Source organism: Scyliorhinus canicula, chromosome 2, assembly GCF_902713615.1.
Source record: "Scyliorhinus canicula chromosome 2, sScyCan1.1, whole genome shotgun sequence".
Lineage (NCBI taxonomy): Eukaryota > Metazoa > Chordata > Chondrichthyes > Carcharhiniformes > Scyliorhinidae > Scyliorhinus > Scyliorhinus canicula.
Window position 1 is genome coordinate 252,394,894 of NC_052147.1, and position 15,547 is coordinate 252,410,440.

General features: G+C 43.4%; 1 protein-coding gene across 3 annotated transcripts in view; it reads left to right on the forward strand.

Annotated features, from left to right (window-relative positions):
• The window catches only part of LOC119962096 (rho GTPase-activating protein 15-like), a 992,501-nt gene that overhangs the window by 156,350 nt on the left and 820,604 nt on the right, over nucleotides 1-15,547 (forward strand). For 2 of the 3 annotated variants that reach the window (XM_038789950.1, XM_038789951.1), the window contains exon 3: nucleotides 4,226-4,396. In XM_038789950.1, the coding sequence (XP_038645878.1) occupies nucleotides 4,226-4,396 (171 nt within the window). Of the gene's footprint in view, nucleotides 1-4,225; nucleotides 4,490-15,547 lie in introns of all 3 variants that reach the window. The other variant, XM_038789949.1, reaches the window with a different exon arrangement.

Genomic DNA, 15,547 nt, shown 5'->3' on the forward strand with positions numbered 1-15,547 from the left:
ACTGACCTGTTCCCATTGTAACCTACTTAAAAGCTGTAGTTAGTTTCTGTTATTGTCAGAAAAAAACATTTCAACATTATATCCTACAAGTTGAAATACTGTACATTCTAAATTACTATATATGTAACAGAAATATACTTTGAAGTAAAATAAATTTCAAAATATAAAAGCAATATAGCTCTTTCTATTTGCCTCCTGCTCACTGCCTTTCCGGCTCCCTGACCCTCCTACTCACTGCCTTAACCACTCACCGCTTCCTATCCTGAACCTCAATTGCCACTTCATTCTCCCATGCACCTGCTGTGAGCAATAGCTCAGGAGAGGAGTGGCAAGAGAAAGGAAGCTAGTGAAGGAGTGAGATGAGCTAAAAGTGGGAGGGTTAGGGAGGAAAGCAGTGAGCAGGCGAGATGGAGATCAAATGGGAGGATTGAGAAGCGGGAGGATCGGGAAGGGAAACGGCGAGCAGGAAGGAAGGCGAGCAAGAGAGAGGCAATGAGTTTATCGTGGTCAATGAGCGGGCTGCAGAAAAATCTAGTGCAGGCCACATAGGCTAGGCAATTCTGGTGCTGGAGATAGTCTTTGCACAAATATGTAATGCAGAATTTAAAGAAAAACACGCTGTTACTTTGAGTGCAATCAAATGCCTCCCCTCACACTCACCCCAAATCATACATATTGGGTCACACAAAGATACCTAGACTCTGGCATGAAACAGATGCGGAACTCACTCCTGCTTAATGTGCACACCAACCTCATTAGATTTAGATTTATTGTCATATGTACCGAGGTACAGTGAAAAGTACTGTTCTCTTTGCAGTCCAGGGAGATCATTCCATACATGAAAAAGATCATTCCATATATGAAAAAACATAGGACATACAATAAATACACAAGCTAAATACATAGACAAAGACATTGGGTGAAGTATACGGAATGTAGTGCTAATAACAGCAGAGCAAAAGCGTAGAGACATCAGTTCACTCCATTAGAGGGTCTGGTAACTGTGTGGAAGAAGGTGTTTTCGAATCTGCGTATTCTGAGGCTTCTGTATCTCCTGCCTGATGGAAGAAGTTGGAATGGTGAATAAGTAGGATAGGAGGGGTCTTTGATTGTGCTGCCCGCTTTCCCAAGGCAGCGGGAGGCAGAGAGATAGTCAAAGAATGCGAGGACTGGGCTGTGTTCACGACTCTGTTGTTTCTATGGTCTTGGGCCGAGCAGTTGACAAACCAGGTTGTGATGCAGCCCGATAGGATGCTTTCCATGATGCATCTGTAAAAATTGGTAAGAGTCAATTTGGACATGCCGAATCTCCTTAGTTTCCTGAGGAAATATAGGCGCTGTATGATATCCTGGTCGTAGTGGCGACATGGTATAGATAGTCTTAAATATATAGATAGTCTCATTATATCTGTTATGTTAAAAGTGGAATAGCACAGAGTGAAGCAACTTAAAATGGGGACTTACTCTGCTGCCGTGATTTTGTTTCCATGTAATAGGTAGCATTTTCAAGCCAATATCTTCAGTGAAATGGCACAAAGCTTGAAGTGACTCAACATTTACCACAGCCAGTCGTTGTCTTTCAATACAACTTAACATGTATTAGTATGATTTTTAACTTGCTATGGTATCATTTCACTATGGTCTTGTATGTGCTAAAAATCTATTACCTCTTTCAGGAAAACCATTAATTTACTAACTATTGGTTAAGTAAACTTCAATTGGCTTAAATAAAATAATTTTTCATTACCTTTTCACACGGAAGAAAATAACACTTAAAAGCATGTCATGTCCCTCGTCTCAGAAACGTATCTTGAAAATCACCAGTGTCATTGCTCTCCATCTGACCTATTTGAGGGAAATTTTAAATTGATGACGCATTAAGCTCAATCTGATTCTCTCACGGTTAAATGCAGTATTGCAGCATTAAAACCATCAACGGGAAAATAAACTGGACGGAATTTGATCCTAATCCTCGAGGGCAAAGTGTAATGTCCGTAATTCAATGCCACCCACTTTGATTGGTTAATTATTTCTAAAACACAATCCATGCTAGATTTATTATCCAATTGTATTTTATTTCAAATAAATCCTGAAATTGTTAACTTCATTCTGATTTTCATGTAAAACAATTTGCAGTCCTCGCCATGTTAAAAGTATGCAGATATTCCGTACCTGTTTCTATCATATATCCTCTTGAGAATTTTTCATTGCGTGTAACTGTTTGTAACTGGACAAATTGCATGCAGCATCCAATTCAGAAAATGTCTTAACTGATAGTAATTCTGAAACAACTGAAGCTTTCTATCTTATTATGTTACAGCATTCCAGCATAGGACTCAAGATCCATTATCCTATTTAAAAACCAACAATTCTTTTCAATTCGTTTATGTCTTTTGCACAGCTTCAGGAGGTCACAAAATGTTTCACAGTCAATGAATTTTGAGATGCAGTTGATGTTTTAACCTAGTAAGGTGCCACAAACGGCTGAGAGAAAATGGTCAGATCATTTAGCAGTGATGGTAATCCATGGATAAATATTAATCGAGACAGGTGGTGATTTATAATTTTGTTCTTTAAGTCGCACAAAAAGATCTTTTACGTCCATTTCAGAGGATAGATTTAATCCTGCTTTAACTATTCATCAGAACAGTGACACCTCTGACAGTGCTGATTCCCTCAGTACTTGAGTGTCAGCCTAGATTATGCGCTCTAGTCTCTGGAGTAGGGTTTGAACCCTTGGCCTTCAGAATTCATTCACGAGTGTGCTTCAACTGAACCAAAGACCGAACGGACAATGAAATTTGACAGGCTTGTAGCAGTGCCTCATTTTTCGACCCCTTCTGCTGACAACAAGTCCTGTCTAGGGATTGGTTTGCACCTGTGGTGCTGCTGGCCATATGAATTGGCTATAGCAGGGAATCCTTGTCACACTAGGGTTGTGCAACAGCAAAACATTTTGGAAAATTTACATTGTACAGTGGTTTCACCTATTATCAGGAAGGTTGGAATTGAATGCTGACATTTTTTCCCTCATAGAACATAGAACAGTACAGCACAGAACAGGCCCTTCGGGCCTCGATGTTGTGCCGAGCAATGATCACCCTACTCAAACCCACGTATCCACCCTATACCCGTAACCCAACAACCCCCCCCCCGAACCTTACTTTTTAGGACACTACGGTCAACTCAGCATGGCTAATCCACCTAACCCGCACATCTTTGGACTGTGGGAGGAAACCGGAGCACCCGGAGGAAACCCACGCACACACGGGGAGGACGTGCAGACTCCGCACAGACAGCGACCCAGCTGGGAATCGAACCTGGGATCCTGGAGCTGCGAAGCACTTATGCTAACCACCATGCTACCGTGCCGCCATATTTAGCATCAGGTTCTAGTTTAAAATAAATTGCTTCTAATAATAATAATTTTTATTATTGTCACAAGGTATTATTAACACTGCAATGAAGTTACTGCAAAAATCCCTGAGTCGCCACACTCCGGCATCTTTTCGGGTACACTGAAGGAGACACAGGGAGAACATGCAAATTCTGCACAGACAGTGATCCAAGCTGGGAATCGAACCTGAGAACCTGGCACTCTGAAGCAGCAGTGCTCACCATTGTGCTACCGTGTCGCCCATATGAGATTATTGGTTTGCTTGAACGTAATGCATACAAGAAAATTGGAAGGGAAGGAGCACAAATCTGTAAAGGAGCCTTTCCTATATTCCAACCTTCTGTTTTCCAACTAATGGTTAGAAAGTAAATGAAGTTCCTTGTATGGTTAGCAGTTAGCATTCCTACCTGGATTTCCCACATTCATCACACTCGGCAATCCAGTAATTTCAGGTGCAGGAAGGAGAAAATCTCTTCTGGTTTTCTTTTAAGCTGACACAGAATTTGACCAGGAACACTGAAACAAATAAAAATGTTCACGTATGAATATTTTGTGAGGCACTGCGATATTTAAATTCTGACATCTTGATCAAACTGAATGGAAAGGAAATTGTTGTAATCAGTCAGTAAATAAGTCTGCAAGGTATGAATTGACCTTGGTATCATGACCAGCACAAGCTTGGAGGGCCGAGGGGCCTGTTTCTGTGCTGTATTGTTCTTTGTTCTTTGACATTGAGCGCATTCATAACGTTGTGTACATTCAGATAGTCAATGTTTACCATGGATTCACTGCAGCTTCGAAACATGATTTCCTTGTTTCTTTTCAAAGGATGGACCTGCAGCTAATGCCCAGCCAACATCCGCCACTGAACATCTTCCCTCACCCAACTTCAGTCCTGCCGCGGTGCAGCGGAGGGTGAAGAGCGGGGCTGCTAACTGTGACCGCCTCAGCCAAACAAAGTCAATGGTTCTTACTGACTCCAGCCCACTCAAATTACCAGTGAGTAGACAGTGTTGTATTTTGTTCCACTGTGAAGATGTGAGGAAATTATTTCAGAAAATTACTTTGGATTTGAAGTTCATTGTCGGCCAGGTGAAATATATTTTCAAAACAATCTCTGAATGATGCCCATATAAGCAATGGCAGCACACTTGAATTCATTTTGTAGACACTAAACACTTCATTTCTTACTCTCAGTTGGGATTTTGAACAATGAGCCATTTTATTGCACATTTTTAATTAAACTTGAAATTTCTATATTTAACAATGGAATCACAGAATCCCTGCAGTGCAGGAATGGCCATTTGGCCCACCGAGACTGCACCGATCCTGTGAAAGACCACCTCACCTCCCGCCTTGTAATTTCACCCTAAGGGACAATTTAGCATGTCTAATCCACCTAACCTGCACATCTTTGGACTGTGGGAGGAAACCGGAGCACCTGGAGGAAATCCGCACAGACACAAGGAGAATGTGCCAACCCCACATAGACAGTCACCCAAGGGAGGAATTGAACCTGGGTCCCTGGTGTTGTGAGGCCGCAGTGATAAACACTGCGCCACCATGCCACCCAAACTGGGGAAAGCATTCAACACCAAATGACTGCACAGCAAATGGTGGGGATTTATTCATTCTGATACAGCCAGGTTGAATACAAGTGTTGTAGGAGTCAGTAATATTGTCTGGCAACTCTCAAGAACCCACAGATTTGGGCAGCAGAAGCTATTGCTGTCCATTTTTTTTCCATATTCTGATGAAATTTCGAAAGATCAAGAAAGTTATATTCTTTTTTTGCAAACTTATGTATGAATGCTTCCGGAGCGAATACCTGCCACATACATTATTGAATCTTATTGTGTATTGGTTATTTTCAGAGGTATAGACCCTCACATGGTTAAATCTGGCTGCTCCCAGTGTGTTTTACTACATTCTGATTACATTGATTCCTTTCACCCAGGAGCTATTGTTCATAACTGGTTTCTGCATGTCATACTTACATACTAGTCAAAACAATAGCCAACAAAATAAAACAAAAGTTTCAAAAAAGTTGACATGGCTTATAAACAGCCTGAAAATACATCCTAGGATATTTGAAAGGGAGGCCCATCCATAGAAAATGGGTGGGTTTGGTTCAGGTGTTCCCACTCAAGTTTTAAAAATCAGAACCCTGACCCAAACTCATTTCCCTTCCATCCACTTACAGTTCTACCTGAGGGTCGGGGAAGGGGGCAGGCAAGTGAACAAGCTTCTCCAAGGTTGGCACCTTACCTGTGGTAATACGGCTGTGAACATCATGGCTATGCACCATTTTGAAAGAACCTATAGATGGTAAAAATTGCACCCCATGTGAAGCAATCCATCTTTCCAAGTTCCTTGCACATTATCGCCTCGACTCCTGGTGGGTCCGGTAAGATTTCATTTTCATCCAGCTCACACTGAAAGTCTTGTGGGACATAAGGTTGCCATAACTGAAGAGCAGGTATAGCCTGCATTCAGTCACATTCATTGCAAAGGAAAATTCTTCAAGTAGATAAAAGTTCATCTTGTAGCGTTAAAGGCGGTGGAGGTGGGGGGGGGGGGGGGGGGGGGGGGGGGGGGATTCAGTGGGAGTTCAAAAATTGGTTTTATGCTGGCGTGAATCTTCCGCGACATCTTCCACTGGTGCTCAGCGTGGCGGATCAGGAAACGTACTGGAGGCTGGCATGAAACTAATTTGCCTCCGCTAATGGAATGCAGAAGTAGGCCCGATCAGAATTTTTCTTTCACGCCTGATTCTCCGCAAAGCCAGCAGGAAAACTTGCCGGTCCAGAACACATCTGATACAACATGTCGTGCAGAAGCCGGGACTCACCTGGGTATGCCTCCAGAGGGTGGAGGCTGCCAGCGAACCTGAACCCCAGCAGTGGGTAGGGGGAGCATCTACAGGTGATCTTCCAAATTCAGTGTCATCAAGGACATCAATCTTCCTGCCTCAGATTGTTCCTGGAGCTCCATCTACTTTTTCTGGAGGTGAATGTCTTTTCCTCAATGGTGAGTCAGTGATGTTGGATGTTTTTTAATATGGCACCCAGATACAATAGCAGGATTCGCGCATCATACACGCATGGCATGGTTTCCCGTGGGTCTCCACGGTGGGAAACACACTCGTTCCTGCCCTGCCACAAAGTTAGTTCCAAATGGGAGAATTCCACCCATTATTTTGTGCACTTTCCAGAATCTTGGAGCTTAGCACAACTGTGTCTTTCAAGTAGAAAATGCTTTTGAGAAAATCAAATGTATCAGTGGGCCAGATTTTGTGTCAGCCATTCATTAGACTTACACTTAGATTTCTGAGGGCAAATGCTTCAAAGTATTTGTTTGACTGAAAAAGCCCAATGCCCTCCACAGGGGACCTAGTACCTGTTTGAACAAAGAAAGAAAGTGTCTCCTTAACCAGTGTGATTGAAAAAATGTTAATGAACATCACTGAGTCTCAACTAGAAGTGTTCAATTGATATTTAAATTCAATGTCAAATCAAGTGCAAAATACAAAATATAAGAATGAATTTTCATCCTTGAGTTGGGCAGTGGGAATTAGAATAGAATAGAATTACTACAGTGCAGAAGGAGGCCATTTGACCCATCAGGTCTGCACCAACCCTCTGAAAGAGTAGCCTACCGCAGGTCAGGACCATCCTATCCCGTTAATCCAGTAACCTAATTGATAATTACGGGTAATTGATCATAACTAATCCACCTAATCTGCACATCTTTGGACTTTGGGAGGAAACCGGAACACCCGGAGAAAACCCACGCAGACACGGGGAGAAAATGCAAACACCGCACAGTCACCTGAAGCCGGAATTGAACCCGGATCCCTGGAGTTATAAGGCAGAAGTACTAACCACTATGCCACCGTGCCACCCCGTGAGAACATAAACAACTCAGCCTTCCTACCTCAAGAGAAAGTGCCAGGAAGGATGGAATTTTCATTCTGGTGGGGGAATGGAATGGGTGCAGACCTGGCAAAATGTTCAGAGGTAACCAGAAGAGCTGTCGGATGCAGTGACACTCCATTCAAAAGGCCTGCCTTGGTGCAACCTTCCCCATTTAAGATAAAAACAAAAAGGCCCTCCAGTCCTCACTCTTCACACACCGTCACCCTTCATACACTCCCCATGCATGCCACCTCATGCCACCCAACCATTATTGTCCTTCATGCATCCAGTGAAAGGTGTCAATCAAACCTTTCCTGGGGCTCAGGTGTTCCATTATGCATTTGTGGCTGATAGCCCAGGAACCCATTATAGGACTGCAATGTATTATTAAAGCTTGTTTTCAACATATCCTGTTGTTAATAGAAAGTTCATTAATTCTAAACAGTGCATGGGCATGAAAGTGTCATAACTTGGCATGAGGGCAATGAGGAGCTATGTGGATTAGTTGGGCGGCATACCATGGTTGATTGAGGGCATACCTTAGTATGGGAGCATGAAGGACCATACGGGTGGGCGGGGGCATACCTTGGCACAAGAACATAAGGAGGACATTTTGAAATTACCTTTCAAAAGGTTTCCACATGCAGATCATTTAGAGAGTCGTAAGTCTTTACAATTCTTCCTCAAAAGGCAGTAGAAGCAGAGTCTTTGAATATTTTTAAAGCAGAGCTGGATACATTATTGATAAGCAAAGGGTGAAAGTTTATTGGGGGTAGGTGAAAACGTGGAGTTGAGGTTACAATCAGGTCAGACATGTGATCTTATTAAATGGTGGAACAGGCTCGAGAGGCTGAATGGCCTACGGCTACTCCTAATTTGTATGTTGGTAAGTTTGTCAAATTCCTATCTTTTCATATTTTTAAATTCTGAATCTATTGGCAAGATACCATTATAGCTCTGCTTCTGGATTAACAGTGCATCTCGAGCAGCAACTTCCTGATTTATGCGTTTAACTGTGCATGTATTCTCATTGTCCTGGAGTTATTGGGAGCCGTATTTTGCGCCTCACCACTGGTGTATTTGAAGCCAGGTGGTGGGGCCCATAAAATACAGGTTGTGGCCTTCCATCGTCTTCCTGTCTATCCCCAACCTGTCTCCCATTTTACGATTGAAGGGAAAGTGTCAGGTAGTTAATGGCCATTTCAATACCTCATTCCACTTCTGCTGCTATTTTACTCATGTGCAGTGGAAGGCCCAGGCCAAACAGGTAGCCCAGCAGCTTTCACTGTGTGGCTGGCATTGGGCAAAAAGAGGGGACCTTTGCTGGGGGAGATCATGTGTACCTATCAAAGGCATCCCATGAAGGTCAGACTCCCTCTTAACCCTCTCCCCTGGCCTATCAAACTCAGACCCCACATCCTCCACACCCCTTCATTGGGATCTGCCAGCATGGCCCACCAATTCCCCAGACCTGTCAGTCTGGGCTACATTACCTTCCATTCAGAACTGTCCACAGATTATTCTCCGAATGAAGAGAGACTGCAGGTGAGTGAAGCTCAGAGGGATCTAGGTGTTCTCGTACATGAATCACAAAAAGCTGGCCTTTATTGCAAAGGGGTTGGACTTTAAAAATAGGGAGATTTTGTTGCAATTGTACAGGGTGTTGGTGAGGCCTCACCTGGAATACTGTGCACAGTTATCCCCTGTCTAAAAAAAGGATATAGTAACATTGGAGATTCACCAGGCTAATTCCTGGGATGAGAGGATTGTCCTTTCAAGAGAGACCAAACAGTTTGGGTCTATTCCTTTGAGTTTAGAAGAGTGAGGGGTGACCTTATTCAAACATATAAGATCCTGAGGGGGCTTGACAGGGTAGATGGTGAGATGTTTTCACTGGTGGAAGAGTCTCAAACAAGGTGACATAGCTACAAGATAAAGGACCAATCATTTAAAACTGAGGTGCACAGAAATGTCTTCTCATAAAAGGTAACTAATCTCTGTAACACTCAGCCCAGGAGGGTGGTGGAGGTTGGATCATGAGAAGTATTTAAGAAGAGGAGGATAAGGGCAGCACGGTGGCCTAGTGATTAGCACAGCTGCCTCACGGCGCGGAAGTCCCAGGTTCGATCCCGGCTCTGGGTCACTGTCCGTGTGGAGTTTGCACATTCTCCCCGTGTTTGCGTGGGTTCACCCCCACAACCCGAAAATGTGCAGAGTAGGTGGATTGGCCACGCTAAATTGCCCCTTAGTTGGAAAAAATTATTGGGTACTCTAAAATGTAAAAAAAAGAAGAGGTGGATAAATATTTGATAGATCGTGAAATTGAGGGCTATGGCTGTTAGAGGCTGTTTAACACAGGGCTAAATTGCTGGCTTTGAAAGCAGACCAAGGCAGGCCAGCAGCACGGTTCAATTCCTGTAACAACCTCCCCGAACAGGCGCTGGAATGTGGCGACTAGGGGCTTTTCACAGTAACTTCATTTGAAGCCTACTTGTGACAATAAGCGATTTTAATTTCATTTTTATTTCATATGGGGAGATAACACAGAAAAGGAGTTGAGGCCGAGATAACACAGAAAAGGAGTTGAGGCCGGCATAGATCGTGATCCTATTGAAAGGCGGGGCAGGCTTGAAGTGGCTTACTCCTGCTTCTAATTCCGGTCCCATGTTGATGCACAGGTTTCCCGGCGACGAGGGGTGCTGTCAATGGGAAATCTCGTTTACAACGACGGGACTGGTAAATCCTGCCTCCGCTGCCGAAAAACACGAGGCGGAATGGTGGGAAAATCCCGCCCTTGTCTAACCTCATCGCAATCTGTCATAATCTGATAGACAGCCATTAAACCTCAATTTCCTTTTCTCAAAGTAGAACAAGCAACTGCTACTCCAACATAATCTAAGAGCTAAAATCCTTCATCCCGGAACCGTTCTGATAAATCTCTGCTGCACCCTCCCAAGGATCCTCACATCCTTCCGAAAGTGTGCTTACCAGACTAGACACAACACGCGAGCTGGAAGCTGTTGTTTGATGAGCACTTCGATGACAATAAGCCATTGGCCTCACTCTTATTTTGCCTGCATTATCTGGCACATGATAAAGGGCTGCCATTGGCCGGAACGTTCAGGCCGTTCATGCTGGCGAGATCTTCTGGTGCGATCAACAGAACACCTCCCACGAGGGTTTCCCAGCAGCGAGGAGCGCAATCAATTGGAAACTCCGTTGACACTGGCGGGACTGGAGAATCCCGACAGCAGCCAATGGCAGACTGCCTCCACCACCATGAAAAACGCAGAGGGTTTTGCGGAATATCCCGCCCATTATTTTCTGAAAGAAAGTGAAAGTAGTTGCATGGAATCAGTGGTTGCCCTGCCCGCAGATTAGGATTTACAAACTATTGTACTCTTGTCAATAGTATCACTTATATTTCCCAGTTGTATATTTCTTTCCCAGATAATGAATGGTAATAAAGAGAGTTCCGCAATGCGCACATTACCAAATTGAAAAATCATGTTTGAAGTTATAAAACACAGCTAGCTTCTGTACTCACACAGAAGCAGACCAACTGCCTGCATATCTATCTCACAGAGCATAGTTGCATGGGATAATTTTCTAAAATATGATAAATCGGAGGTAATTTTCTAACAGCTGTATAAATCAGTTGTTATTGTAAGCATTATATTATGAGCCCAAAGGGAGTCTAAGCTTGTAACAAATAGAATTGAAAAACTGCAGCAGAGTAAGGTTGGCAAGATGTCGGTGGGGGTGGGGGGGGGGGGGGCATAGATCTATTTATTGTCTCAGGATTTATAATCACTCGGAATATAAGAACAGGAGTAGTCCATTCAGCCCCTCAAGCCCGTCCCCAATTCACTCGCATTGTGGCTGATCTTTATCTGAACTCTATTTACCCATCTTGGCAAACCACCTCAGGACATGATTAGTTGCAATTATGCCAGGAACCTTTATCACGGACTAACTGACTAAGATATTATGCTCAAATAATAATTTAGGTAAGCTATCAGTAATAATAAATTGTTGAAATCTGTCCTGTTAAGCATTGAGTCTTTTGGTCATGAATAACATTGCAAAGTTTTAAGGACATTTTCATTCATTGTTCTCAAAACTGTTCTAGATTTTAGAGGCAGAAATCTTGAAGCATAGGCAATTGCTGAGAAATTGTTACCAATCTAAATAAGAGGGTATGCTTATGCACATTCTCCATATTGAAATCTGAAGCAGCACAAAGGAATATCAAGAGATATCTTTCATAATAAACCACCTGGAAAACTAGAATTTGGAGACATAAATTACCTGATAGACAATTTATGTTTGCCAAGCAAAGCAACTTTGATACAAGGAGGACCTTGATTTCCTCTGGTGAAAGGCTAGAATTGTTAATAAGAGCCAATGATAGCATCAGATGTTAATCATTCCACTTGGAATAAGTAACATCTATGCCCATGTGTAGCAACATCTGGATAACATTCAGGACCATAGAAAGCATCCTATCGGGCTGCATCACAGCCTGGTATGGCAACTGTTCAGCCCAGGACCGCAAGGAACTTCAGAGTCGTGAATACCGCCCAGTCCATCACACAAACCTGCCTCCCATCCATGGACTCCATCTACACCTCCCTCTGCCTGGGGAAAGCGGGCAGCATAATCAAGGATCTCTCCCACCTGGCTTACTCACTTTTCCAACTTCTTCCATCAGGCAGGAGATACAGAAGTCTGAGAACACGCATGAACAGACTCAAAAACAGCTTCTTCCCCACTGTTACCAGACTCCTAAATGACCCTCTTATTGACTGACCTCATTAACACTACACCCTGTATGCTTCATCCGATGCCAATGCTTATGTAGTTACATTATATATCTTGTGTTGCCCTATTATGTATTTTCTTGAATTTTGTTTAATTCCCTTTTCTTCCCATGTACTGAATGATCTGTTGAGATGCTTGCAGAAAAATACTTTTCACTGTACCTCGGTACATGTGACAATAAACAAATCCAATCCAATCCAATAAATGGCAAGTAACATTTGCACCATACAAGTGCCAGGCAATGTCCATCGCTAACATGTGAAAATCCAACCATCTCTCCTCGGCATTAACACCACTGAAACCCACACTGTCAACATCAAGGGGTGACCATTGAACTAGATCAACCGTATAAATACTGTGGCTACAACAACAGGTTAGAGGCTGGGAATTCTGTGGCGAGTAGCTTACCTCCTGATTTTCCAAAACCTGTCCATCGACGAGACAAAAGTCAGGCGTGTAAAAAAAATTTTTTATTCGTTCATGGGATTTGGGCATCGTTGGCTCGGCCAGCATTTATTGCCCATCTTTAGTTGCCTTTGAGAAGGTTTGTGAACCACCTTCTTGAACTGTTACCGTCCATTTGTTGTGGGAATACCACATTGCTGTTCGGAAGGGAGTTCTCGGATACTGTCCCACTGACAGTGAAGGAAACGATGGAATACTTTTCACTTTCCTGGATAAGTGCAGCTCCAACAACGCTCAAGAATATCAACACCATCGAGGACACAGCAGCCCACTTGATTGGAACCCCATCCACCACCTTCAACATTCACTTCTTCCATTACTAATGCACAATGGCAGCAGTATGCACCATCTACAAGATGCACTGCTGCAGCAACTCACCAACGCTCACCAAAGCCACTCATCATCCTGGCTTAATTGAAAAATATTGCTGTTCCTTCATTTTCGCTGAGTCTTTTATATATATGTGTTGTTGTTGAACCAGTTTCTCCAGTGAAGATCGTTAAAAAAAACAGAACACACCTGAAGGAAGAAACAAAATGAATTCCACCAAGAGAATTTACAGTGTGGAAGAAAAAAATAACAAGAACAATGGAGAACCAGCACATCAATCTGATGAGGAATTGAATGCAAATGGACTTTCATTTCAAGGTGAATCACATTGGTATCACATATAATAACGAAGGTCAATATCAGGGCTGCCGTCTCCCTAATTCCCAAGATCACCTATGAACAAGAAATTGAATCACCTACTATTGCAGCCATCAGATGTCATCCTGAGGGCCTACATCATAACCAAAATAGAGTTAAATGGGCAACCTGCAGAGCTGCCACTTCATGTTGTCTGGAGAGGTTTTCCAGCTCCCTTTGGCTGCTATTGGCTAGAAAAGATAAAAGTTGAACTAGAGTGCTGTGAACCGATTAGCTGATTCTAAAACAAATCTACAGACCATCCTGCAGCAGTGTATTTGAGGTCACACTGGGGTTCATGAAAGCAGTATGAGTGTCATTAAAAAGGAAGCAAAACAGCTGACCTAAGAGTCTCAAGGCTGGAGCAGTACCCTATGCCATACATCTAAAGATATAATCTGAACTAATGAGACTTGTAGAAACAGGAGTCTGAAAACATAGTGACTGGGAAACCCCTATTGTGCCTATGAGGAAGCAGGATAGAACTATACGCATCTGCAGACATTTCAAAACAACCATCAATCTGGTTCTATGCATGGCCACCATTGATTGAGGATTTGCTTGCCTGCTCAGCAGGAGGACAAAAGTTCAGCAAGATCAACCTAATGCAGGCTTACTTGCAAATGAATGGTGCAATTGAATCTCAACACCTGCTCACTATTATAACACATAAAGACCTTTTCCACTATAGGCGATGACCTTTTGGAATACCATCAACACCGGCTTTATTTCAACAGTCCATGGACCAGATCGTTAGGGTCTGCAGGAGCTGCAGTGTTACCATGATAATACACTGAATACTGGTACCAATGGGGTGCGAACATTTCACCAATACGGCTTTGGTCATCACGTCACATTGCTGACGATCCACAGACCTTTAACAGCTATTTCTGGGCCACATAAAGGAACCCCTTCATTGGCAGTAATCAGACTTCAATGATTGTCTTTAATATTATCTGCACATTCCTACGCAATCAAATGCCGTCAGTCAGAGAGTCATGCCATTTCTGATGTGTTGTCATGCTTGCCTTTGCCTGCTGGTCACAAACCACTCAGTAGTAGAAATATCTTAGAAGAATCCACAGAATCCCAGTGTGGCCTTTCGGCCCATCGAGTCAGCACTAACGGTCCGACAGGGCATTCTGTCTAGGCCCACGCCCCCACCCTATCCCTGTACCCCCATGCACTGATCATGGCCAATCCACCTAACCTGCACGTCTTTGGACTGAGAGGAGAAACCGGGGCATCCGGAGGAAAACCACACAGACACAGGCAGAAAGTGTAAAATCCACACAGTCACCCAAGGCTGGAATTGAGCTTAGGTTCCTGGCGATGTGGGGCATCAGTGCTAACCACTATGCCATCGTGCTGCAGATTGTGCACACTTAGAACACGTTCCAGTGACAGCAGCTCAGGTCTAACAACATACCAGAAATGATCCCATGATGGGGAAGTTACTGGAAATTATATTAAAAGGGAGGACAACATTCAGCATCCTGAATTAAAGCTGTATATTTCCAGTAAACCCAAGTTGACGGTACAGAACGGATGCCTGCTGTGAGGGATGAGGGCAATAATTCCTGCAAGCTTGAAAAAAAGAGTCTTGGAACAATTATATGAAGGTACAATTCGAATGATGGAACTCATACGGAGCTACTCTTGGTGACCAAGAATCGATGCCCAGATAGAAGAAAAAGCAGGACTGTGCCAGCCATGTGCGTGGGTAAGGAACACAGTGCTGTTGTCACCATTGCATCAATGGAAGTGGCCTAAACCTCCGTGGTAATGTCGACATTGACTTTGCTAGTCCATATGAAGTGCACATGTTCATGATCATTGTATGCGCACACTCGAAGTGGTCGGAGGTGGTCCTAATAATGTCAGCAACCGTGGAACAAACCATTGAAAAGTTCAACGAGATTATCGCCAGATTTGGGAAACCGGTACAAATTGTGAGAGTGACAACTGTCCACAATTCAGGGTTCAGGTGTTCGAGGACTATTTAAAGATGAGTGGTATGTAACAAATCCTGAACAGTTTAGCCAAAAGGCTTGTGCAGTCCTTGAGGCTTGCACTGACCAAGCTTCATTGGATCGCCACTGAAACAGTTTCTTGGCGACCTATCGCAACACCACACATGTCACTACACAGAGTTCCCCAGCTTTACTACGACTGAAGAGGCAACTGAGAACTACCTTTGATCTATTCTTACCACGGGAGACATAGGTGATAGTAGAACGCAATCAGCAGTCAGAAA